Here is a 16,961-nt window from a genome sequence, read left to right as displayed (position 1 = left end):
AAGAATCAGAAAAATCTTCATCTTTATAGTTTGAGAGTATGAGGAGACCAATTGGCATTTTTGAAAGCCACCTCTACTTGGAAACAAGTGTTCCTCTCCATTACTTAGATTTAAATTTTCTTTTTTCTGATATTGATTCTGATCTACCTCTGCATGTGCCTGAGACAATACTACATCAACTTCTTTATAGAATCTACCTTGGCCCATCCATCCCTATACAATTGGAATCGCCACAAACCCAGACAAAGTTTCCATCACAGATCTGAGTGTTTTCTTGCTCTTACCAATAATCCAGATTTTAGTCTTCCTACAAAACAAGTGTTTAAAACTACATTTTAGTTCTAGCTATTCATTCTCCAATATCTGATGCAGGAGACAAAAAAGAGTAGCTTATAAACCACAAATTACAGAATTAAGGATGATATTTCTGCTTTGTGTTACTATATAAATATAAGTATATGGGCAAAAATGGTGTGATGTGATTCCTGGGTAACCTGTGCAGAGCCAGGAGTGGACTTGATGATCCTAATGGGCTCCTTTCAACTCAGCATTTTATATGATTCTATGATTCTATATTTTATTCCTCAAATCTTGATTAGCTACACTTATGGAACTGAAAAAATATTGTTATTATTACATATAGATAAAAAGTAAATCTTTAAAAATTATTTGTGATCTTTGCATTTCATCCTTACTGCGGACTACTGGAAACCAATAGTATTTCCTTCTGAGAGGAACTCCAGGACAAAAGCACAACTTCTGAAAACCCTTCTGTCCAGTATTTCTTTTTCTTTTACATTCATTTATTTATTGGCCACCCTCAGATCCTTTTCTAGGGCTAGAAGTCTGGGCATGATAGCTTATGCCAATTCAGTTCCTTTGGCTTGTGGCATGGAAACATGCATAATGCCATTGACTGATACCAGGGTTTGTTGTCAGTGTGAGATCTGGAAGATCTCAGCCACCAGCTTCCTATACTGAAGTACAACACAGTTGATCTTCCTCATTAAAAAAAATACTCACTTATGTTTCCTTTCATTGACTAACTAATATTCCATCTGGCATAATTTAAAAATATATATTTAAGAGAGTCAAAATATATCTGCAACTTTAGCTGTAGTTTACATCTTAACATCTCATTTACAGATGATATAGGACACTTTGAATTCTTAATGGCATCAATATTGACCGATGAAAAACCCAGTCAGACTTCAAAGATAACAATATAAAAGATTTTCAGTGTTGATTTACTTCTTTCATTTTCTCTTAAAAAAGAAATGTGCACAATAAAATTACTATAAATATACTACTGTAGAGATCAGAGTTGCAGTCGCCTAATTTGTGTAGGAAAAAGGCTTTGCAATTCAGAACAATACCTGTTGTCGAGTTTTTTCTAAACTTCAGATCTTAGCTCAAGTTAACTGAATGCTTGTGCATTCCATCATCATCATCAACATCATCAGTAAAGGATTTTTACACAAAATTAACCTTTTGTGTAAAGCCACAGAAGACATCCAGCGAGTCTGGACCACCACAGCTATACAGATCAAACTTTGAGTAAAAGAGCATTAGAAGTACCTCTCAGAGTAAAAATAAATCACATCTCCCCCCAAACCACATGAATTCTTTTCATATATAATTTAATCTGAAAGAGGTATTTCTACAGAGCAGTTTGGCACAGTCTCTTAAATATTAGTATCAGTATAGACTAGGGAGACTATTTTCCATAAATAACAGAAATTAGTAAAACAACTGCTTAAAAGCTTCCCACTTTTATCACAGACATTTTTTTCTCCCTGTGTAATTTTTTAGTGAATTTTCTTCTCAAGTTGTTCAGTATCACATTCACACACGTTTTAAACATAGAAACGTTAGTCTAATAGATGAACTTCTATGTAGTTAAAGTACATCATCCTTGACAATACAAGAATCTCACTATGCCATTTGAATAAAAATATAAAGCTTTCTTGATTATTTATACTTTTACTGTACAGCACGTAACAGATCTAGTCAGAGCAGTCAGGGTATGTTCAGAAACTAAAAATATTAATTGATGAGAAATACAGAAGCAACACTAAAAAGATAAAATGATAGCCCACAGAGACAAAACTGACCATCACTTTATGAAGCTGAAGGACTTGTAGCCCTGTTTAAGCCAAGCGTTTTTATAACATAATATACAAAGTCCCTCCAGAACAGCAGTCAATCTATACATCCAAACCAAAAAATGTCAGCTTGCTTTTACCTGATCGTCAAGCACTGTTAAATTATAAATCAACACTGATCTCCCAGGGGTAAATGTAATATTTCCCCTGGCTGGACTAAAGTCTTCTTCGGCTGAGTTTGGTCCATCTTCGATCTGAAAATAATTGTTTTTTATTATAAGAATTATATAGAGCATTCATAAAAATCCAGTACAATAGTCAATATACAGTGTGTGAAGTGCATAAGAAATTGCTATTTATTCACTCCTGATCATATGCTTACACATTCGGTTGTGAAAATCTACCCTTTTTCAGAAGATGGAGGAAATCAGAGTAGGCACTCTGAAGAAATTATGTATTGCCAGAGAAAGAGGAAGAAAAGTGCTTCCATACAGGCCTTTTGAGAACTCTTTGGTATCTACTGATGCATAACTGACTCTTTCAAATAATAAAAAGGATAGTTCTTCTCTTTTAATTTAACTAGCATTTCCTAATCAGTTCCAAGACAAGATATTAGCAATTACTCATTTTGTGATTTTAGTATTTTGACTTGTGATACTAAAGAAACTACACTTAATACTCATGGAGGAAATATATTAGGGTTTTGTTTTAGAAAATCTTGTAAATTTTGTTCAACAAATGTATATAAAGTATATTTTGATATTAACCTGATAAATTGCAGATAGAAAAATGTATTGGATTTAAAATAAACATATCTGCAATAAACAACATAAGAATCTCTAAACATTATCTATACATGCTGTATTTAGCATTCAAGAACATCCACTAAAAATCTTTTCAGATTCTGGCACACCTAGATTAAATCTTTGATGACAACTGATAAAGGAATTTTGATATGAAAAGGAATTATCTGTAATTTTAAAGAATGTAATAGAATCAGAACCAGACAAGGGGGAAAAAAAATCCCCCCCTCTCACAATAAAGGCAAGAAGTATATCCCATTCACATGAAGTATGTGAGTAATGGCCTAAATATTCAAGTAATGATTTTTAAAGGTTGAAGTGTTTGGGAATCCAAACTGCAATTTTATAGATACAGAAATTTACTAAATATTGAGCTCTACATTTACATTTTTGAAATGGGCGAAAGCACCTTCAGAAAAGTCGGGTGTTTGTAAACTTTGAAAAATATACAAGACATTCCTTGCACACTCAATAGACATTGTCTGCTAATAATACCAACAAATGCTGCTTCAAGTACCTTCCTAAAAGATAGAGAATACTTATTTTTTGATATATTTTTGTTCTTCCTAAATTAGGCAGTTAGATAATTGTATTTTCCATTTGAAAAGTAGTATCTTCCCATTTTATGAAACAGAATTAACAAATGTAGACATAGCTATTTAGTCCTTTCACTTTAATAAACACTTTTATAAGATATGATTATGACCTCACAGCTTCATCTAATAGGCAAAGGTAAGAAGCGTTTTTGATAAACTCACCTCAAAACTTACAACGACTGTCCCATAGGTTCCTCTCTCCCTGATTAGAATGAGAGGAACAAATTCATTTCTGCCCCTAGGCTCATTCACTGTGATTAAGGCAGACTAATGAGAAAGAAAAGGGACAGGCAATCAGACACAGATCAAATATCACAGCAGACAGAAGAAATTGTTTCCATAGAAATACCAAACTCCCACAGACAAGCTAATCCAATCTGCTGATGGCATTCATTTCCTAGCAACCAATTAGTTCAGCTAATAGAAAGCTTGAAAGGTTTGAGATAAAAAAATTACCATATTGTAAGTAGAATGGGTTTTCTTGGCTTTTGTTGGTAGTTTGTTTTTTTTTTTTTGTAAATGAGCTTAGTTACAATATGCTAAGTAAGCACTGGCATATGAGCACTGGTCATATTTACAGGAGTTCCTAACCCTATTAAAAATAGTATTTATCCATTAAAATCTCATTTGTTAAATAACTACACAATGGACTCTGTCTATCAAAATGTTATAGCTGAGAGATTTCAAAGACTTACAACACTTCAGGGAGCATGGATTAATACTACAGTGCTAAAACTTTTCATATTGGATTTTTTTCAGGGAAGTCTTCTAAAAAGTTTATTGCCACGGTGCCAGCAATGAAAGCAGAGTTTCTCTTTCTACTAACACAAACTTTGCATTATTGCAAATATTCTCCATATCACTAGAGTCATACCACTCTTATCCCTAGAAGGTATTATATTATGCATAGATTATGATGCTGCTTTTACAGCTTGAGACTTAAATATAAAATTTCTCACTTAGGATGGGAAAAAGGTATATATTCTTAAAATTTCCAAGCCACCTCTCTAACTTTCCTATGACATTACTCCTCATTTCTTCCACAATATATTGAGGGGCTTTATATTTAAATGAGCAACATAGATATTCATCCAAGTTTGAGGATCTCGGGCAATATTTCAACACCTAAAAGCATACAGAAATATTAAAGCTTTATATGTATGAATTGCATATATATGTATGAATTATCTCTAGAGATGTTTTCAGAGATGTAGCTCGGAATCCCTTTTCAAGGGATTTGGGTGAAAAACTAACCAGCATCTTTGACAATTTCACCTTTATGTTTGCTAAAATGTTCTAAAATATACCACATAGAAAGTCATACCATGTTAAAAGAAATTATTCCAAAGGCATTGTCATTTGATAAGATTGTTACAGTGACAGATTTGGGAGTGCCAAGCTTTATCCTTGCAGATGGTTTCTAAAATAAAAACCAAAATAAATAGTAAGTGTGGTAACAGAAAAAAAAGGCATGTTAATTTTACTGTCTCTTAAGAGTAAGTATTAGCTTACAAAAAAATGTATGTCTTTTCATTATATATCACAATGAAAATTGTTTAAAGCAATAGGATGCACTTAGGTCATTCCTAATTACTGTGAAAATACACTGTAAGCAGTCAACAATAAAGCCCTTGAAACAAACTTTTCAAATGATTAACAATAGTTAAGCAATTAGTAACAGCATATCAATAGAAAACCATACACAAAGCATCTAACACTGCCAGGAATTGCAAAGTTGCTCTTTTTCCCTTAACATTTGTATAAAACTGAAAGTTTGAAGCTATTGTAGTGGGATACCATCTAAAGGATTTAGTGGGATAGTAACTATAAGAAGCAAGTCCTTATAACATTATAAAACTGAGCTAAATTTACAAATCAAGGTAAGAAGGAAGGGAAAATATTCATTTTTCAATTCACTGCAAACATCCCTATAGATGTGTAATATTGGCAGTTAAATAGAAAATTTATTTTTATGGAATTTACATCTTACTTAGTCATGAACTCTTAGCTAAAAATATATGAATGTGAACCCCTCTCTTGTAGTGTAACTCCTGTGAGACAGTACAATATGAAGAAACTTATTGGTAAATAGTTATAAAATTGTTTGGGTTTAGATAAGTCACATTTAACCTCTGCTTCTGGAGGACTGGAAGTCATCCTCTTTTTCTGCTACTTCCACCCTCTCCTCCATGCACATTCTAGGCAGGAAAACAGGAAAGGCTGTGCCTTCACAATCTGTGCCTTAACTCTTCTGGGCTCTAGTGCACCTTCAAATGTCCACAGCTGAATGAAACTCCTGCTCAAGTGTCAGGTGCAGCAACACAACACAGAGACATCCACAGAAACACAAACTTTCTGAAGAGCAATAAGCATCATCCTGCTTGGATTGCAGATTTTAGCTCTTATCTATTACTGTTCACAAGCAGTAAGACCACACTGTAATCTACGAAATACCATTCATCTACATTATATTATCCACTGTTTTCTGTGGAATAGATACACTGAAAAATTGAAACTTACCAGTAGTGTCAAGTGAAATGTGAATGTCTCATCAGCCTCCGGAAGATCATCGTCACAGACAGATATATACACTGTTCGGTTTGTTTCTGTATCGGGTATAAATGCAGCTGCATATGTGTCAAAAAAGTCTCCTGTGTTTTCTCCATCAATCTGCAATAAACACACAACCAAATGCCACCTCCTTCTTCTTTCAATGTTCTACATGTTACCATTCTAGACTCACTCAAACAGATTTCATTCCCTCTTTGCAGCACTAAGTCATCCCACTGTACATAATTCTTTCTCCTACTGTCATACAGTTAATTTCTGGACATAAGGTACATAAATAATAACCCATTTTATTCATGCTGAATAAACAGGTAAAAAAAAGAAACAATAAAATGAAAAGAACACTTTCTTCAGAACTATTTATGACTTCCTTGCAATTTGGTACCTTTTGCATAATGTACGATATGAAAAGGTTTTTTATTGGAAAAGCTATGCCTGTACAGGAAGCATAGATCTGTACATCTCATAATACTTGACATGAATTAAAGTAACCTTAGGGTATAACTGCCCTCTGCCTTCCATTCTAAGTACTGGAAGGAGCCTAGGCATTCAACCTAGATTAACAATTTGATCATGAAAGTTGGCAAGATTAAGTCTTCTGAAAAGAACTTCCCTCCTTTCAGTTCAGTCAACATAAGAAAATTGCCCTAATTCTACTGTAAGTTAGGTGATTAGAGGAGAGATTACAAAGGAAGTCATGTAAAAACAGCAAAGGGTCTAGACTAAGGTTACAGTTGGGCACTGAGACTAAATGGAGAGAAGCCCCTGAACCAGCATATGTGCCACACCTGAATCATCCTTTTTAGAAGCTAAAGGCTTGAAAGAACCATTGTGAAAAAGACTATTCTTCCACTCAGAGGAGTGAAATTAGAAGTTCAGAGAAGAAGAAACAAAGAGGTTTCTGTCACTCTCACTTTTCTGTCTTATCAGTCACACTCACAACTCTCCATGTATCTGAGTCCCAAAAATCACTTTAAAAAGTTATCCACAGTTACTGAGAATGTAACTGCCATGGTTTCTTACCGACACAATTGCTGTGATGTTAGCAGGCTCCCCTGTCCTTTCAATTACAAGACGTATAACAGTTGTACTTGTTTCATTGACTACAAATTCTGTTTGTCCACTGAACTTCACTTCTGATTCTCCAGATGTGAAATGAGCAAGTAATGCTAAAAGCAAATAAACTAATAAAGAAGCAGAGGGCATCCCTATAGGAAAAAGATATTAAAAATAAATTGTAAATCTAAAATACATAAAGCATTTGCAGTTGACCTTACCAATCCAGCTGATCCCTCTCAAATCTTCACATACCATGATCATTTTGTGACTGTCAGAATGAGAGAAAACCATGCAGAGGTCTCCACAAAAACCAAGTCATATAATGTAAATATCATGTGTATCTAATTCTATTTTTATTATTTTCATTTAGTGATTTTCTAGACAACTTCTTCCAGTGGAGGAATAAGGAGCTTTTTTTTAAGAAACAAAATTTTTTCACATTTCCAAAATTGTTTAAATTTTCAATCAACAATAATTAGCTTCAAGGTTGACAGATCAATTTTCACTTTCTTTGCTCTCTAGACTGTCTTTAAAAACACACCAAAAAAAAATTACAGGAAGGGTGATGTCATCTCACAGATCATTTTCTGACATCTTATTCACCATGAAATATCCTCAGACATTTGAATATGTACTTGAGTCTTATCCCATGATCCTTTCATGTTTTCCTGTCCCGGAAAACAACTGTGCTACTTGGCCATTGCAATCTTTATACAGGCAGACTTTGATTTTAATTTGTTTCTGCACAACATCTAGTATTTTCTGTTGGGTTATACAAACTTAAAACCAATGTTTCTTTTACATTATCACACCATTTCTCTTACATCAGAGTCCAGTTTTGTGATGGAAAATACAATTTTAAGTCCCAGTGAAGTCATCTGTGAAAGTGTGATACTGTGAAAGAAAAACTTTTAAAAGAGTCTGGCACAACAAATTTTAAATTGTTACATTGTTCTGCAGAGACTCACATTGCACAGTGCTAACTAGAACTGAGAACATGGATGCTGGATAGGACAGATTGCTGTCTCAGGAATCTTAGAGGTTTTGGAAAAAAACAAGAGAACAAAGCTGTGCTCTAAATATCAAAATGCATTACAACATCAAACTTTATTTGAATTAGCTCCCTCACCAAGCTTTTTCTAATCTGTAATCACTATTTTGCCCTATTACTGCTTAAAATTTCTGTACAAAAGGTACAAGCAGCATTTGTGTAATTAAATATTTAAATAAAATTTCAATTTGCTTAAAATCATCCTTCCAAGTGTTACAATTACCAGACAAATCTGGTCAATTGCAGTTGTATAAACTGTGCACAACATATTACATTAATATTTGCATATTAATAACAATTAAGATCAGACTGTTTGCAAAGAAGTTTGCTTTCATTATCTGAGTGACAGTTATGAATATTTAATCCTAAATCATCACTAAAACAGCAAATGTCATGAGTACATTAAAACACATTTTTGTAAATATGTGTCAAATTTGAATTAGAGTTGAGGTCCAGCACATACTCTGAATGATTTATGTTTGCAGTCAGATAGTTTTAATCCTGGACTGTACAGACAATAAGATAGCCTTTAGACCACTTTAACTAATGCAGCTTCAGAAAGACTTCAAGTCTTTGATTCATCTTTCAACAAATTCTGTCTGGGCAAGGATAAATTTTATGTTGTGAGGACTTGAAATAAACTGCTTTCAGGCAATCTAAAGAAGAAAAAGAACCACAGACATGGCTCATTAACTATGTGCAAATTGGAAGTACAGTCAAGAAAACTACCATTGTTTTCCATTGTACCTACAATCAAAGACTGGTGGATTGACAAAGTTAGTTGATTTTATTTACCTGTAAAAATAAACTAATCTAGATCTGTTGAATATCACAGAGGGAACAGCGAAACAAAAAAAAAAGGTAAGTGCAAGAAATCAGGACTATTTTCTCTATGAAAACAGATATTATTTTCACCACCCACTTTTCACACCCACCACCCAAACAATTATCTGATTATGTCTGATTACTTCTGAAAAAAATGTCACACAGTAATGATTTTGCTGCATAGCTCCACACAACTCTAAATTTCTATTATCAGGAACACAGACCTTCAAGACTCTTATGGCTCTTACTGGGAATTCAGTGTGTAACAGAACAAGAGAAACAATGCTTGATTCTCACATATCTCTCCATTCGGTAATTCTAGAGCAGCAAAAACTTACACTGGGAAGCAAAGATAAAATATATGTACATAAGCCCCCTGAAATTTAAAATTATCAGCACTTCCAAGAAGTTTTTTCCTAGTTTTATGTGGAACTGTTCTGAAAAAGAAACAAACAAACAAACAAAAAAAAAACTTTCAAGCAGGAAAGAAAAGAGTTGCCTAACTTTTGTAAACTCTCAGACAATTACATTTTGCAGAAGCAGGCATCATCTATACTAAACTGAGGAATTTGTTGACCTTTTAGCTTCAGCTGTTACCTTGCCATAGACTTCACCAATACCTTCCCACGGTGCATGCTTCTAGTAAATAATACAGAAAACATGATCCTTGAGGGCAAGATTACAGAGTTTAGAATTACTTGAATTCTTTTACTTCTACTAGAGAGCATTCTAAAACTATAGGATTACTCCTGCGGAACAAGAGAAGTTTCACAATCATACCATCAATTATTCAGCTGGTGTGTATCCTTCCTTGTTACGTTATTTGTACTAAGATTTACTTTGCACAGCGTGACAGAAGTAGTTTTTATATATTATATTTATAATATATAATTCTATTTATATAAACTATACTTCTAAAATCATGGCGGTTTTTTAACTGATATGATGTAATATAATAAAAACACCAACATCAAGACTAAGAGAATGCAGAACAAATTTATTCAAAGAGCTAAGGACATATATAGGTCCCAGTATTTTACTTAATTAAAAATGAACTCACTTTGTACACTAAATTCCTACATTAATTTATATGGGAATACAATTTTTTCTTTATTAACTATATTGCATAAAGTTCATCAGAAGCCTTTGCAAGATCATGGATTACGAGAGGATCCTTTCTTACTTCCCTCACCACATTAAACCACTGGTGACTAATTTGTAACTTGTTTTTTTAAATTAAGCTGCAACTCTAGTCCTTGATCACTGCTAAATTTTGGTACACCACTCATTTGGTGACCAAGTACTCCCCTCTGTTTCAGTTAAATATTATTGAGTTCATTTCTCTCCATCCAGGATATTGACATATTCTAGTTAAATTAGTTTAATGAGCTAAAGTCATTGCATTGTTTTTATAACAACTACAAGCAATTGAACATCACACATCTTTGGAGTATGTTCAATGGATTAATTATTTTGTTGTCATGATCTACTTAAGCCATTTCAAACAATCATTTGTAGTACCAGTGGTAGTTTAAAAGAAGGCTATGTACTGAGGCCTAAATGATGTTTCTAAGTGATTTATAATAAAAATTTCTGGAATCAAAACAAAACCATACCTTTCAAATAATAATCTAGACATTTTAATGGCATTAAATGATTTTAAAAGTAAAAAACATCCCATTCTTCAACGATATAGTTTTTAAAAAGTAAAGAAATCTAACTCAGAATTCTGAGTCATGATCCCTAATTAACACTTTCTTTTAGTATGCATCTTACAGCACTTTTTGAAGCAAATTTGTATTTTCCACTAAAATATGAAATATTAATGTAGAATCAAACAAATCATGTACTGATTCCACGCAGTAATTTCCACAATACTGTCACAATTTATATAAGGAATACCATTTCAATCTGTTGTCCGAGATAGGCTTATGAAACTGGTCAATCACCAGGATTAGCTTGCTGTTCCCAGTCATTTTCTGGAACAAATTTCAGATGAAGACTTTAAGGTTTATAAAGAATGAATGGTCTTCTCAGCAGATTTTTTACACCAACTTCTCTGCTTAATAAATTAAATCCTTAAGAATGAAAAGAGCTCCTGGCTGCTTTCTTTGAAGTTTGAGGGAATCTATAGCTCAATGGAACATGGAAAGACCAAGAAGGGAAATGAAAGGGCTGGTCCAGATTAAAAATCTGAAATGAAATAAGCATAAAATGCTGGACAGGAAATGGGAAGTGGCAAAAGAGAGTTCATGAACAAAGTAGCAGATGGAACAAGGGATTAAATATTCTTTACCTCAGAGTTTGACACTGCTCTTCACAGGAGAAGCAACTAACTGAAGAAGCACTATTCCCACCCAGCAGCTACAATCTGATTTACCACTTGCCCATCATTGAACTCACTGTATATTTCTAAAGCCCACAGATACAGAGGAACAAGAGTAAGTCCACTTTTCACTGCCTGTCCTTGTTTACTTCCCATGATTACAAATACCCAGCCAAGCCGAACATTAAAAAACTGGCATGCCTAGTACTTTACATTGAGTACAGCATTACAGCTATCAGTGGTTTCCAGAAAGAAGTCTATTCACAGCAGAGATGTCAGCAGCCAGCAGCATCTTCTTATTACTAACACAGGAAAGTGCTAACCAATGCACAAATCCAGACTCCTAGGTGCTAAAAATCCCTTCTTCACTACCCTGAAGTTTTTGGTCTCAGTTGACTACTTCCCTAGTCACTACTGTTGCCTTGACAGAACAGTATCACAGCATATCAGGTGCTAAAAAGATTTATCTGCATTTGAATTTAAGGGCACTGACATCAGGCAATTATTCCCCTGACCACATTCTAACAGTTGCAGTATTTTTTTTTTTTAATATTTTTATCTATTACCATAGGGAATGTCAAATTTAATGTAACCTGAACATCTTCATATGATAATTCTTGTTCATTCAATCACTCTTTCTTAGAAAAGGCATGCACCCTTCAAAATAGACATTGTATCCTAAGGAAGAAAGTATGCTTAACTTGACTGCCACTATATTTATATTTACTAGTCAGGAAGGTACATTTATCCTCACAGCCAGGAACCAATACATAAAGCATTAAAGGTGAAGCCAAGACAGAAGCATAAGGAGAAATTCAAATAACCTCACCTTTTTATTAGAGGTAGCTCAAAGTCAAAAAGTGTAGAATGCAGTACTTCTAGAAGGAAGCAGAGGAAACAAAAATCTTCCACAAAAATCTCCAGCTACCTTATAATTTTCATGCCAAACAGAGAACTAGGAAATAATTTTGACTATCTGTAAGATGTGGATTATTTTTACCCACACTTCCTCCAGTGCAACAACTTGGACCTATTAAGGTCACTTTAAATTTAGAAGGGATCAGAGTCTGATCTCTGTTATTGTTAATAAACTTTGGCTGAAATCTGCTAATTAAAAATGTTAAGAAATACACCAGTAGAGATCTGAATTTGCTTAATGTTGAAGCACACTAACTTCATCTGCATACCTTTCAATTTATCTCACACAATTCACAGGACTCTATTAATATATAGGTCTAACTACATACTGTGAAAAGCAAGAAATTGTTTTTGAACATTCCTACGTACAGTATAAGTTTAAGTAAACAGTAAATATATAGTTTTCAGCTCCACACTGGAAAACATCTTCCACCCATATAGTTCTAATGAACACAGTAGGCGTCTTTCACAGACAGAAATTAATTTACCAGGTATTCCAGAACCAGGGCTAGCTTTTTACCTAGTAACTTTGCACCTAGTAACTTTTGCACCAAGTAACTTTAACTTCATACACTGTAAGCACTTATACCCGCTCTCAAACTGGCTTTTGTACCAAAAAGCAAGGGGATTTAAAAAACCCAACAAACGAAAAACCAACAACCAAACTAAATCAAAACCAAGCAAGCCCTGCATTAAGATGCAAAGCACTCCCAGCTCATACTTGTAGAAGTAACTGCATGTTAGAGCATGCCACAGGATCAGACTCCTAACACAAATGGAACCAGAAATCCAGATGATGAAGATCTCCTGGCTTCACAACAATCAGCCATTTATTATACTTCAGTAGAGATCTTAAGCTTCACAATAATTTCCATTTGTATCTCAACTTTGGAGGTTTCTTGCATATCCTCCATGCTCTGACATAACAAATGTTGAGAACATATGTTGGCAGCTGAGGACAAAACTATCACAGTTTCAAATACCTAGTATCTGCTGTGAAAGAAGTTCCATGACCTGAATGAATAGCATATATCAGAAAAAGAAATCATGGGTTTCTGCAGTACAGTGGTTATTTTTTTCATACTTAAAACTAAAAATAGAAACAGTGCTTTATACAGAATTTTATTGCAAGAAAAACACCAAAACTTTAGGGTATAGAATAGCAAAATTAAACCTCATGGAGAGGATTAGATGACGTTCAGATACACTGAAAGAGTTGTTGCTACCCACAATGGGTTCTCACAATTTAATACACATATATGAGCCAAACATACATGTGTTCCATAATTATTACAATAATTGAATCAGCGAGATTTTCTTGAGTTCAAAAAAGCATATTATTTGATACAAGAATTTAAAGCATATATAAAACAAGCTTATTTTCTACCGTAAAATGTACTTTTTTAAAAAATTAGATTAAAATATGTTGACTTAATTAAAGAATCTGTGTGTTACAACGTCCTCCAAAGACTTCTTTCTGTAGAAGTAAAAACACATTAGTGTAATTTGTAAAGATGTTTAATGTGGGACCCTCACTCTAATCTATACTATGTTATCTCTTAAATCTGGGCAATCTGTTTTTAGATCAAACACATAATAAAGAATTTATTTCTCAGAGAAGAGAACTCCTTAAGCAAAATTGGTTTGGATCTTACACTACTTTCATCATGTATTCTGCTTTGCTGGCTTTCTAAATGTTTTAATCCATGTCACAATTTATTAATCACTATTTAATAATTAGAATAATTTCCTTATTAACTGGGTATTTCTTTTCATTCTTCTAAGGCACCCTGCAGTCCAAGACAACGAAACCTCTTTGCTGATTAGTTATTTAAGACCAGCAACAATAACTATGCTGGAAAGAAAGGTGCTTTGAGAGGATTACACAAAGCTAGTTCTCAACAGCACCAAGCCAAAAGCAGCAAATTACAAACCCACATACTTCATTGCATGTAATCAAATTGGCTGGTTGAAATGCTAATTGCCTTTCAGCAAAGCTAAAGGCGGACAGGGGACCCTGATCTTCAGAGAATGACAAGCATTTTTTACCCCACTTCTGCACCATTGCCTTGCTGAGAATTCTTCAAAATCTATTCATAAAGGTAGCTCTCTTCCTAACCTTTAAAAATGTGGGAAACTTCTAAAGCTCTTACCAATACTTCAGATCTGTTGGCCTGCCAAACCCGCAACAGATGGCTGAATTAAGGCCATGTTAAATCCCTAATGAAGTAAAGCTTGAAACAATTCAGAGCAGTAACATATTGGACCAGTCCAGGATAAGTGACTGAGAAGTTTCTTTTGCCATCAGAAAATGAGAGTCATAACAGTTTTCTAATTAATGAGTTTATACAAGATTAGATAAACAAAAATATCATGGTATAGGACAAATATATATTGCTGTTACATTCTTGAGAAAATTCTGTCCTGATTAATAGAATCCACAAACACAAAAGCTATGATAAACATGCAAAGCATCTTCTCTGTTGTTTAATTTCACTAGATAAATTAAGTCTGTCAAATATGCCTATTTCAGTAAGTACCAGCATATTTATCTTAACTATAACTTTGGTTTGGATTTTCAAATTATTTCATTACAAGTAACTACAAGAACTTTAGTTTTATAAGAAATACTCATAAGCCAATCTATTAGGCATTTTTTTCATATTTTTCACTTTTTCATATTTCAGAGCTTATAGTTTGAAAATTCTATCTGAAAACTGCCTCAAGTTCTCATACATAGAGTAAGTGAAATCTTGGAAGTGTTTATTTACACAAAATATTTCCAGTGATATTATCCACTGAGAAAGTGACTTAAGCAAGTGAGAGTTTGCAGAAATTTGCAAAAAACATTTGTGATTTAGTATTTTTTTCCCAAATAAAATATGTTACAGTGGACCAACCTGGAGAAAGACAAATGGCAGGTAATATTGTTTTCCTCTGTCAGTATTTTTTTTCTTTCCTTAAGAAATAGTAATGTAGTTCCTATTAGACAGACGTGATTCTTGAATTTTTGGAACTATGACAATGCGATGGCAGTGTCTTTGTAAAATTCAGTTTTATGATGGAGATACTATACAGCACCTGACTCTTAATATATATTGAAGAAGCATTTAGACACTATATATATTTATTTCTAGAGAGGAAAAGAACTGTTATACTCATGTGTATATAACATATATATATATTTTATATATATTTATATATTTATATAGAGTTATATATGTATATTGGCTTTACTATAATGGCTATAAATACTATTCTACCAGTCTTGTAGACTTGTAATGCAAACACAATTTCTACAAGAGCTGTACACATGAAAAAAAAAATATTTTTTACACCTGTAAAAATAATGATATATGTGATCATACTTTTAGAAGGTAAAGGCCTAATAGTCCATGAACAAATAATTTCAGCATATATTTTTGTCTATTTACTATTGTCTACCTAGGTTTTTGTTTTAGTGAACAACGAAATTGAGCTGATACCAGGAAAACCCTGGAAGAGGTTGGTATTATTCAGAAATAAAATTCAGCTAAATTGCATCAGATACCTTATCTCAAATAATAGCAAGAGTCATGCATAAATTTTACTGTTCCAATGCTTTCCACAACACCTGGGACTAAAACACTTCTGATGTAGCTGAGACAAATTTTAAATTTTTCTTTCTTCAAAGTATGATGCAAGAACATATTTTCACAATTTTTCAATGAAACATTCTAAAATTAAAATTCTGTTAAGCTTATAGACCATTTTTAAACCATGCTTATTAAATACCCCTTATTGTTACTATGTCACAATTCTGAACACCGATGGTAGCTGTGTAACAATGTCAAAAGTGATTATAGACCATCAATATTTTTCTCACAAATTTCTAGAAATCATTGCTGCCCAATGAATGAGATCCTCATAGACCTCTGTAGTGGTACTCTTCTTTAGGGTTACAAAACTAAAGGAATATGCTATCATAGCTTTTCCAATACTTTAACTTCAGTCATCATATTTACATTCTAATTAAAATATTCATGTAAGCATTTGTAGGTTTAAGCACTCTATTTTTTTAATGGAATTCCAAAGCAAATAAAAACATAGTGAAGAGAATAAGCTTAAATAAAAATCCATGAGAATTCTTCAAAATCTATTATCTGAATTTAATACAGGCTATGATTTATACCCAATTCTGAAAATTTCTTTCAAATAAAGCTTACAATAATTTCTCAGGGAAGAATGGCACAGTAGATTTGAATGCATGACGATCAATCTCATTCACTAGCACCAACAATTTGAAACTAATCCAGCACTGATTTTCAACCTTAAAAATACTGATAGCACAAATAAACTGCCCAGAAGTAGTCTTCAAAAAACCAGATAACATTTTCCCATCGATTTTCATGTGTCCAGGACACAGACCACACTAACAATCTAATAAGCATGTGCTCCCATTATCAGTGTATATTAATTTTCTCAGAGGTGAATTTAGTAAACATCATTGCTTTCTTCATCTAAAGCTATTAAACCACAAAATTGTATTAGAAAACTGCTAAAGCAGTTTAGAAATCTATAAAAACATAAATACCACTAACAACCACAAATTAGAAGCTGTATACCAAAATGTTGTATCTGTTATATTATCAAACATTTGCCAGTTTCAATTTTAAGTCTATTATGCCACAAATTATTTGATTTCCTGAGGAATCTGGCTCTTTTCAGTCT

The 16,961-nt window shown here is 33.3% G+C and overlaps 1 protein-coding gene across 1 annotated transcript in view; it reads right to left on the bottom strand.

The window, feature by feature from the left end:
* ADGRV1 (adhesion G protein-coupled receptor V1) overlaps positions 1 to 16,961 on the bottom strand; it is a 273,565-nt gene that overhangs the window by 255,525 nt on the left and 1,079 nt on the right. The window contains exons 2-6 of the mRNA XM_050986466.1: positions 7,096 to 7,280; positions 6,025 to 6,174; positions 4,829 to 4,924; positions 3,667 to 3,771; positions 2,246 to 2,359 (exon numbers count right to left, since the gene is read on the bottom strand). Of these exons, the coding sequence (XP_050842423.1) occupies positions 2,246 to 2,359; positions 3,667 to 3,771; positions 4,829 to 4,924; positions 6,025 to 6,174; positions 7,096 to 7,280 (650 nt within the window). The remainder of the gene's footprint in view (positions 1 to 2,245; positions 2,360 to 3,666; positions 3,772 to 4,828; positions 4,925 to 6,024; positions 6,175 to 7,095; positions 7,281 to 16,961) is intronic.

Source organism: Serinus canaria, chromosome Z (genome assembly GCF_022539315.1).
Source record: "Serinus canaria isolate serCan28SL12 chromosome Z, serCan2020, whole genome shotgun sequence".
NCBI classification, from domain to species: domain Eukaryota; kingdom Metazoa; phylum Chordata; class Aves; order Passeriformes; family Fringillidae; genus Serinus; species Serinus canaria.
Note: the sequence above shows the minus strand (reverse complement) of the source record. Positions and strands in the feature narration are given on the sequence as shown.